This window comes from Sinocyclocheilus rhinocerous, unplaced genomic scaffold (genome assembly GCF_001515625.1).
Source record: "Sinocyclocheilus rhinocerous isolate Xijiao unplaced genomic scaffold, SAMN03320098_v1.1 scaffold1071, whole genome shotgun sequence".
NCBI lineage: Eukaryota > Metazoa > Chordata > Actinopteri > Cypriniformes > Cyprinidae > Sinocyclocheilus > Sinocyclocheilus rhinocerous.
In genome coordinates, this window is record NW_015638033.1 from 86,871 (window position 1) to 97,249 (window position 10,379).

Below are 10,379 nucleotides of genomic sequence, written 5' to 3' on the forward strand. Positions count from 1 at the left end.
GCTGCGTAATATCATTGCGCCTGCTGCACTCTTGCACAACTCTTTGGTCATTTTTGATCTATGCTAAGCTACAGCTAAAAGTGCTACCGCCAGACCCGGAGATCGGCTGAATGGATTCAAAAACGGTAAAACTAAACTGTTTAACTCTAGGGGAAGTTGGAAAATGAGCCTATTTTCAAAAATAGTGGAGTGTTCCTTTAAGTATCCGATTCTGGAATTGGAATCGATTTTCGATTCCCAATCCATTTGAATTGAGACCGGAATCTAACTGAATCAAGAGCTTGTGAATCGCAATCAAATTGATTTGTGAAATCTGTGTCAATGCTGCAGCTCTAGCTCTGACATTTCTGGATTTATAATAAATCAGGTGAAAAAATCCCACAGGCACACATGTCGAGACCTGAAGATCACAGAGACTCTGTTTGCATGACACTGAAACACCTAGCAACCACCCAGAACACCTTAGCAACACCCTGGCAACCACCAACAACAACCTAGAATCGTGATGCTATTCGTTTCTTTCAGAAAATGTAAAAATTAGATTTTTATTGTTGTTATTGTGGCAATGATGGTGGAAAGCATTTGCTTTCTAAACTGTTCTCAGCAACACAGTCTGTTTAATCAGCTGTAGTCTTTCCCAGCCGATGTCTTGCACTTAGAATAACATCTATCCAAACAGCAGTCTTCACATTAGCCCTGTTATTATAACTGCTCATCCGATAACACAGGGGCAAAAAGAGCTAAAACCTGCCCAAGGGCTCAAAGACGCTTCTTGACACAGAGTGTGAGAAACAGCAGAGCGCGAGACGTCCTTCTGAGTGACTTCGTCTGACGGGAATGGAATCAGACACTGGGATTATCCCAGCCTTTGCCCAGTGCCCAGTGTCCAGATACCTCCTCATGTGTCTTTTCTAGTGATCTCGATTTGCCGGGAGACATCTCTGCCTTATTTGTGAATGTGTGTATTATTTGCTTCCTTAAATGTCATGGATTTGTATCCTACTATACTTTTGTGCCACACTGATGTGCACTAGGGACAATATGGTTTCCACGATGCAGAAAACACAGATGGGATCACAGAATTCAGTGATAAAAATAAAAGTTACAGTATAACGTGGAAAGTCGTTGGATGAATGGATGAATAAATCAAAAGTAGGGCTGTGCACTTAATCAGATGGCGATATGGACTACTGAATATTACACTGCTGTGTAAATGTGAAGTCTGCATGTCTCAGTTTGCTCTGCTACACATACTAAAGCACATGTGACGCTCGTCTGCACCTCACTCACTACATGAGGACATGAACCCATGAACTTCATCATCACCAGTATTTCACCATCTCATTTGAGAAAACTATCATCAGATACACACAGAAACTCAAAGCTCTTCAAGACAACCCGCCAAAATAAAAGTTCAGTTTAACTTGAAATTATGACAGCTATTACTATGTTACAGTAGAATGTACTTCTCAAAGTACACCTTGATTTTTCACAGTTGTAAATAAAACAAATATTACTGAAGTTTGTTTTACAAGAAAATACTATTTCAGTCTTTATGCTTCAAAAATTTGTGTTTAATTTATGTTTAATGTGTTACTTGCCATTTCGTTGTATTGTAATTGCTTGTGAAATTTTCTAGCAATTTTGGAGTGAACATTTTTTTCTACACCAATTTTATTCAGTGTAATAAATAATAATAATAATAAATAATTAATTTTTTAAGGAATATCATTTTTTAAGCAAAATGAGTCCATGCTTAATTTTAACATTAAACACTTGCAGAACTTTGTTTGCTAAAAAAGTAAAAAAAGATTTTGATTTGATTACATTTGATTACATTTTAAAAGATTAATTACCAATAATAACCACCAAAAAAATAAAATTATTAACTAACAAGTCCAGAAAAATTAAAACAGACAACACAGCATTTCTGAAAACTACTGATATAACCAAGCTTTCATTAAACACCGCCTTCAAAAACTTACTGAGCAATATTATCAGACAAGCTCATTTCTAATGCTAGGACCTGCATTTTGTGTGAGCAATGTCATCATGTTTTTGTGTTTGCCCATGACTGTTCATTGCTTATGTATTATTGTACCACTATTGTAAAGCGTCCATTGTTGCTGGGGCAAAAAGTACTCTAGAGAATTTCCAAATCTTTAAATGAGCCTTAATAAATGTATAATGTGCTGCCCTCATTCTTAAATAAACTGTGCTTTATCTACACTAAAACAAACATTTCCCTTTCAAGGGAACTTCGAACTGCGTCCTCTAGGCCCCCCCTAGAGGACGCAGTGTCTCGTTCCCTACTCAGGGAACCATGGTTACATAAGTAACCTGAAACGTTCCCTTTCAAGGGAACTTCGAACGGCGTCCTCTAGGGGGGGCCTAGAGTACGCAGTGTCTTGTTCCCTACTCAGGGAACCATGGTTACATAAGTAACCTGAGACGTTCCCTTTCAAGGGAACTTCGAACTGCGTCCTCTAGGGGGGGCCTTGAGGACGCAGTGTCTCGTTCCCTACTCCGGGAACCATGGTTACATAAGTAACCTGAGACGTTTTCAAAGTTGTAAATAAAACAAAGATTATTGGAGTACTAATTTGTCTTACAAGAGAATACTATTCCAGTCTTTCTACTTCAAAATTTCACGTTTAATTTAATGTGTTACTTGCTGTTTCTTTGTAATTCTTTGTGCAATTTAAAACAATTTCTGTTTTTTGAGCATTCAACCCCTATTCATTATCAAGTGACACTTACACCTATAAAAATAATAGCTTGATCTAGCTGACATTACATTTAAGGAAATATATATTTAACATCATCAGATCTTTCTGACCACACGATTCAAACTGAAGTTAGTTTCTCTTACAGGCTTCATTAGTATTTCACGGTTTTATCAAGCTCAGTAATTCACTCACAACCACACAATGATTTTCCTCACACCAAAATATCAGTATGATGTGGTTTTGTGATATTTGCTGGCTAACTCAATGAACACTTTCAACAATGAAAATTTAACAAATAGATTTTGTTTCTTCAATTATGTGCAATTTATTACAAAGCACACAGAAACCTTATATAGCAATATATAGCATAATGTTATATAATATATAATGTGCATGGCGCTTAAGGCTTTGGCTTAGGGTTAGTAATTATAAAAAAACTAATGGTACTTAGCAAGTGCATATTTAGGATGTTTGGATAATAGTTCATGAATCTGATAAAAAATGTATAGCCTGAATGCAATGTAAGTCGCTTTGGATAAAAGCGCCTGCTAAATGCATAAATTTATTTATTTATTTATCTGCCATTTAATAACATGTTGATCATCTAATACTGGAGAGATGCAATGCCTAAGCTGGTTACGGCAGTAGTACTTGAAAGTAAATTTTTTTTTTCCAAGCACAAGTGGAACAGTTTCCTTACACTGGGCCTTAGACATACTCTACCTATTCAACAGGAGAGTCATGAACTAACACAGTTGCACCAGAGTTTTGCTGTTGTGTCGACTCATCACAACACTTGTGCCTCAGGACTGGTTACACACTCACAGGATGCGTGTGTTGTTGTAGGGCCTCAGTATCCGCGGCTCAGCGCTCTGCTATTGTGTGTGCTGAAAGCTGGCGAGCTGAAGGGTTAACGCTGAATAGAGGAGGTTGTGCTCCTCTCCGCCGCCTCTTTTGTCTCCTTTTGCTGACTTGAGAAACTCCTCTTTTAACTTTGTCAAAGTTAAACCAGCAATTCAGGAATTGCCACCCCAACATTCAGGAATATTTGCTCAAGCGTCTAATTTTGTGTTAATATTCTATTTAGTTTTTTTGCCAAAGCAACAGAATGCATATTTCTAATTCACACGTAACAAATCCATTACAATTCAAAGTGATTTCCAAAGCAATACTCTTATTAACGCGTAACTTATCAATAGGGTAAATATTATAATATTATTTATTATTCTTAAATAACATTAATCATATTTAATTATTTATTATTATTATTTACAAATATTATTTATCCAAATAATCAGGTAGACATTGATTTGACTCCTGATTGTAACTGTTTATTAGAAATAAAAAAAAAATAAAATAATAAAATAATATATTTTAAAAATTATTAATATTAAGCATAATAAATATTTAAATAAATAATACAATTATAATATTTATCCTATTAAACAGTTACACATTAAAAATCATCTAAAATCACTTGGATTCAAAATATTAACACAAAATTAGATGCCAATTAATGAAGATACATGAGTTGTAAAAGTATATAAAATAAATGTGTCTGAAACACAATAATTAACATTAACAGAGGTGTTACTGAACCATAATCTGGTCAAACAAGACATACCTTGACATCAGGGAAAAAGTTCTTGAGCAGATTCGAGCTGGGGTAGCGTGTGTAGAAGAACATCAGCTTGGCTTTCTTCAGATGGTTTGGGGTCAGACCTTCCTGAATGTGAGGAGAGTTAAGGCCTCAAAAACCTCACCATAAACACATGACAGTCAGTGATCAAAGCCGCCTTACCCTTCATGTACAGATTAATTTACAGAGCTCAATTCATGTGTATTTTTAATAATCAAACAGCATTAGCACGTCCCCAAACAAATAAGCACCAGTATGTCCAATCCATCATCCAAATGAATGAACAGCTGAACAGCTCTGTATTGACCAGAGAGTCGATTAAGACACGACAGCATGTGCTAACTAGAAAAAGAGCCCAACAAATTAGATTAAGGACTTCAATTAGAGACCTCCAATCTGAGCCATTTGCTCCATATCTGCTCGCAGTAATTGCTTCGCTGCAAAACACTGAGATGAAATTTCCTCAGCGAGGATGGAGAGGATCAGCTTACGCCCTTTACATTTGAACAGAACTTTAAAAATGAGTTTCTTTCTTTAAAAAGGAGCCAGAGCTTATGAGGTCACTTCTCTGCATTGATTGCATCTATGCAAAAGAAACGTGTTGCTTCTTAAAGAAGCAGAAACGTAAAGCTGCTATTAATAAAAAATAAAAAGAGCCACAATATTGAAATCATTTCCAAAGCATGTGTGACCCTGCAGCACAAAAGCAGTGTTAAGTCGCTGGGGTATATTTGTAGCAATAGCCAACAATACATTGTATGGGTCAAAATTATACATTTTTCTTTTATACCAAAAATCATTAGGATATTAAGTAAAGATCATGTTCCTTGAAGATATTTTGTAAATCTCCTACCGTAAATATATCAGAACTTAATTTTTGATTAGTAATATGCATTGCTAAGAACTTCATTTGAACAACTTTAAAGATGATTTTCTCAATATTTAGATTTTTTTGCACCCTCAGATTCCAGATTTTCAAATAGTTGTATCTCGGCCAAATATTGTCCTCTCCTAACAAACCATACATCAGTGGAAAGATTATTTATTCAGATGGTGTATAAATCTCAATTTTGAAAAATTGACACTTAAGACTGGGCTTGTGCTCCAGGGTCACATATTATATAAATCTAATGATGTTTAAAAGCCAAGCTTTCTGCATGCTGCGATATTTTCGTCACATATGTATATGACACTCTGAGCATTGATGATGGTGTATAATGACGGCTGAGAGCTTGCTGTTCACAAACAACCAAAAGTGACCTCTCTCATCCCAATCACATCGAGAGTGCAGAAACATATTCCGCACCTTTTCAAGTCTGAGCGGGGGGGGAAAAAATATCAGAGAATTTCCAGAAGAGAAACTGTTGCTTTTTCTGCCTTTGAAAATTGGCTTTTGTTCCTAACAATTCTTATCAAAGCCTTGTATTCCTTTTTATTTGTCTTTTCCTGGACTTAAAGTCATTACCGAGCCCAGATTAAAGAAGATGCTACAATTTTCTTTGGGGTTACCGAGATCAAAGCAAAAATTCTCCTTGAAGTCTGCGTGAGTGGAACTGCTCACCGCTGCACTCAACTCAACGATTGTTCGCCGAGCTCGAGAGCTGGTGGTTTGTTCAGCAATATCTCAATGTTAACTACTATATATTAAATAAAAACAGTCAACTAAACAAAGAGGGGGATTTTTCAAAAGCAGCTGAAGCTAAACAAAGAACATAATCCATAGATAAAAGAGCCTTCCTGTGACTCCTGAAAAATCTCAGTCTGGGTTTTCTCTTTTCTCCTGATTTGAGAAGTTTCTCCTTGTGTTTCTGATGAAAAGGGATCTCGACAGTGTTTCAAACGGCTTGCCAGGTTATTAAAGACTGAAATATGAAACATTTCTCAAACACTTCTCATGCTCACACTGTATGACAACTCTGAGTCATTTTTGACTATTTTTATAGAAACACTTAACATTAGTGAACTAAATGAGTTAACATGAACTATCAATGAACAATACTTCTACAACATTTATTAATCATGTTCATTTTTAACATTTACTAATATGTTTTCAAATGAGACGTTGTATGTTTTTTAACATTAGTTAATGCGCTATGAACAAACAAACATTAAATGTGTCATGTATTCACTATTTTATCATTTATAAATGCTTTAAACAATATGTTGTTCATTGTTAGTTTATGTTAGTTAATGCATTAACTAACCTGTAGTGTTACCATTTTTTATTTTTACTAATGAATTTCAGAATTAATATCTGAGAAAAAACACTACAAAAAACTAAGAACTCTTATGAGATATAGAAGAGCAACTTCTGAGCAATACAATTTTCCTCTTGTACTTTCAAATCATGTGACAGAGATATAATTTTTCTCAATCATTTTTGACATTTATTGGTATTAAAGGGACAGTTCACCCTAATATATGACTTACGTTCTTTCTTCCGAGCGACACCAAAAAGAAGATATTTCTTACGATATTACTACAATATTCTAAGATATCACTTCCACTGTATAGACCAAAAAATACTGAGACATTTCTCATAATAACATGTTCTATGTTCCTCAGAAGGAAAAAAAGGTCACACTTTAGTTCAGTGACCAATTCTCACTATTAACTATAAATTTTGCCTTAATAAACTCCTAATTTGCTGCTTATTAATAGTCAGTAAGGTAGTTGTTAAGTTTAGGTATGGGGTAGAGATTAATGGATCTGAAATATGCACATGCAGAATAAGGCATTAATATGTGACTCTGGAGCACAAAACCAGTCATAAGGGTCAATTTTTAGAAATTGAGATTTATTTATCATCTGAAAGCTGAATAAATAATCTTTCCATTGATGTATGGTTTGTTATGATAGGATAATATTTGGTCGAGATACAACTATTTGAAAATCTGGAATCTGAGGGTGCAAAACAATCTAAATATTGAGAAAATCGCCTTTAAAGTTGTCCAAATGAAGTTCTTAGCAATGCATATTACTAATCAAAAATTAAGTTTTGATATATTTACGGTAGGAAATTTACAAAATATCTTCATGGAACATGATCTTTACTTAATATCCTAATGATTTTTGGCATAAAAGAAAAATCGATCATTTTGACCCATATCAAATAATAACCAAAAATACATTGGTTTTGTGCTCCAGAGTCACATATGTGCTTTATAAGTACTAATAAATAGCCAATTTGTTAGTCATATGCATGCTAGTTAAAAGTAAAAATTGGTCCCTAAACTAAAAAAAAGTCATACAGGTTTGGAACCACATGACGACAGAATGATCATTTTTGGATGAAACATCCCTTCAAGCGTTCAAAGGATATATTGAGCGACATGAAGGAGCTCCTCTCAGCCATGCTCTGCAGATCTCCACACTCCATCTTGACGTGAGGAAGGCAGAGCGCGTCCACCGACACCAGTCCAGGAGGTCCGACGCGATGGTGCTGACCCAGATGCCCCGAGCTCAGCTTGGATCTCATGGCCACGCTTTCCCACGGATGCTCCATGGAGTCCGGCGAGGACCGCTCCAGAGACGCCGGCAGGCAAGGCATTGCGGAGAAGGTGGAGTGAGGGCCGTACTTCAGCAGGTGCTCCAGGATCTGGCTGTCGTGCAGAGGAGCGTTGTAGCCGAACTGGAAAGGCGTCTGGTGGAGCGGGAAAGGTCTCTTCACAGCCTGGCTCAGGGAAGGTTTACGGACCACTAGGGACAAGGCTTCGGTCTGGTGCTCCGGGCCGTGGCTCTCAAAGTGCTCCGCAGACCTGGCTTTGACGATTTCATCGTCTGACAGCTCCGAAGGGGAATCATCTGGGATTCGCTTCTCGTTCTCCGAGTACTCCGGACTGTGCGGCGACTGATTTAGTAAGGTCATGGAGAGTTTCTTGAAGACCATATCGACGCTTTCGCTCACAGTCCTGGTCAGCTCGCACTTGAGAGTCTCTTTGAGGTTCTTCATCGCCCTGTCGGAGCCGAAACCACCGGGTTCCACTTTGACTCGGTCTTTGTATCCACCATCCAGCCTCAGACTCGAGAGCTCTGACCTCGCATCTTCCCGTTCCTCGCTCTCCGAGTAATTCTGGTCGTGCACGTGCGAGATCTTCTCCTGGAGCTGATGCAGGAGACGCTGCATGCTTTGGAGCTGCTCCTTGAGTTTGTGGCACTCTTCGTCTTTGCTGGTCTTTGCGTTGGACTGAGTGGGCTCCTGGTGCTGGGGGAGCCTCTGCTTGCGTTTGTTCTCCTTCAGGAGGTCTCTTCTACAGCGGACGGCTTCGCACTCGCTCTCCGCTTCTCCGTCGGCGTTGGGCGAAGCAGCCATGCCTCGTATGATGTTCTCCACCCGGGCGCGTTTGGCTTGGAGGTGCTCGCTCACAGACAGATCCTCGTCTTTGAAGGACAGGCAGCTCTGGTCATCTCGAGCAAAATCATCGATGCTGTTGGACTCGGGATCGAGCCCGCTGGCGTTTGAGGAGGGCAGGTAAAGGAGGCTGTTGTCCAGCGAGGTCAGTTTATTGTGAATGGTTTTCCGCAGGAGGTGAGATATGATGGAGCCGCTGTGGTAGGACGCCAGAGGCTCGTCGTATCTGCTTCTGCGGTAGCAGGGGAGCAAGTGCTCGGCTTTGCTGCCGTCCACGCAGCCGTCGCTCGGCTTGTGCATGCTGTGTTCAGGCGGGCTCAGGTTCATGGTTTTCGCAGGCTGCAGATGCTGGACTTTCCGTACACAATAATGAGCCTCGGAAACTGGTGATGTGTAAAAAAAATGAATTAGGCATTACGGTAACTCTGCATTAAGCCCTAAGTGGGGGGAAAAAAGCCATTCTTCAAGGATCCAACAATATGTGTGACAATATGTAATTAACAACTGATTAAATCTGACATTGCATATCACAAATATTGTTGGAACCTTGAAGAATGGCTATTTTTCCACTTTTGGATTGTTTTGGATAAAAGCGTCTGCTAAATGCATACGCCTAAAGAAGTAAGACGAGTGGGAAATCAATGGTACTTTCCACTCCCCCCTCTCTGATTCATCATGGTATGCTCCGCGCTGTTTCCGGTTCGCGGCGGCGCTGTTTCCGGTGCTGTGCCGTGAGAGCTGCAGTGAGCTCGGTCCATCCCGACGACATGTTGTCCCGTTCCCGCTGTCTCACCCGGAGCCTCGAGCGCTCGATCTCCGCCCTGCGACAGGTACGTGTGTGTGTGAGCCGTCTGCGCCGCTCGGACTGACCGAAAGACCGTTAACCGGCGGCGTGATGACGCGCGTGAGCGGTAGGCCGCGGGCCCAAGGGCAGCAGGACACTCGCAGCAGAACCGAGAGAGAGAAAGAGAGAGAGTTTACAGCACATTAATGACGGTCACACCCGCTTTTGCTGTGCTATACGGTGTGTTCATCAAGCTTTAAATGCACACTGTAGATGAGTGAGGTAAACTGAGGAGCGTCACGTGACCGAGCTGTCACTCCATACAGTAATAACAGGCCTGAAAGTCACCATGAAGTCAGAAATGACCGCGTCTGCTGGTGTCTGTGTTGTGTGTGCTGTCAGGCTTTGCTGTCTCTGTGCTTCACCTTCACTGTCATTTTATTCAGTATTCATAATATCTGCCAGGGCAATTAATCTGCCTTAATTTGGTCATATTGAGATTACTGGCTATAGCTGAAATTATCACCGCTTCCCAATTTAGACTACTGTAGGTCACTTTAAAAGTATGTCAGCCATACATTTTTTTTTTCTAAATATGTAAAATAAGTGTGTTTAATTTCAACTTTTCGTACAACTTTATTTGCAGTATTCTGTCGCCGCCCCAGCTGTGCGACTCTTGGCGCTCTTTTTTTCCTATCACATATTTTATCACATATCATTTGAGTTCAGTATTCATAATATCTGCCAGGGCAATTAATCTGCCTTAATTTGTGTAAAACAAAACAGTGTAAAGAAATAGTCTTTGTGAGAAGCAGTCAATCAGCAGAAGTTAAAAGCAGCTTGTAAGTGTATTTATTTCTTGTCTCAGTGTTTAGC

General features: G+C 39.2%; 2 protein-coding genes across 2 annotated transcripts in view; one reads left to right on the top strand and one right to left on the bottom strand.

The window, feature by feature from the left end:
- The window catches only part of LOC107749557 (prospero homeobox protein 1-like), a 16,073-nt gene extending 6,966 nt beyond the window's left edge, over window positions 1–9,107 (bottom strand). Inside the window, exons 1-2 of the mRNA XM_016564739.1 lie at window positions 7,691–9,107; window positions 4,354–4,461 (exon numbers count right to left, since the gene is read on the bottom strand). Of these exons, the coding sequence (XP_016420225.1) occupies window positions 4,354–4,461; window positions 7,691–9,046 (1,464 nt within the window). The 5' untranslated portion in view covers window positions 9,047–9,107. The remainder of the gene's footprint in view (window positions 1–4,353; window positions 4,462–7,690) is intronic.
- A 290-nt stretch (window positions 9,108–9,397) lies between these two features.
- The window catches only part of LOC107749530 (dihydrolipoyllysine-residue succinyltransferase component of 2-oxoglutarate dehydrogenase complex, mitochondrial-like), a 42,033-nt gene continuing 41,051 nt past the window's right edge, over window positions 9,398–10,379 (top strand). Inside the window, exon 1 of the mRNA XM_016564705.1 lies at window positions 9,398–9,549. Within this exon, the coding sequence (XP_016420191.1) occupies window positions 9,400–9,549 (150 nt within the window). The 5' untranslated portion in view covers window positions 9,398–9,399. The remainder of the gene's footprint in view (window positions 9,550–10,379) is intronic.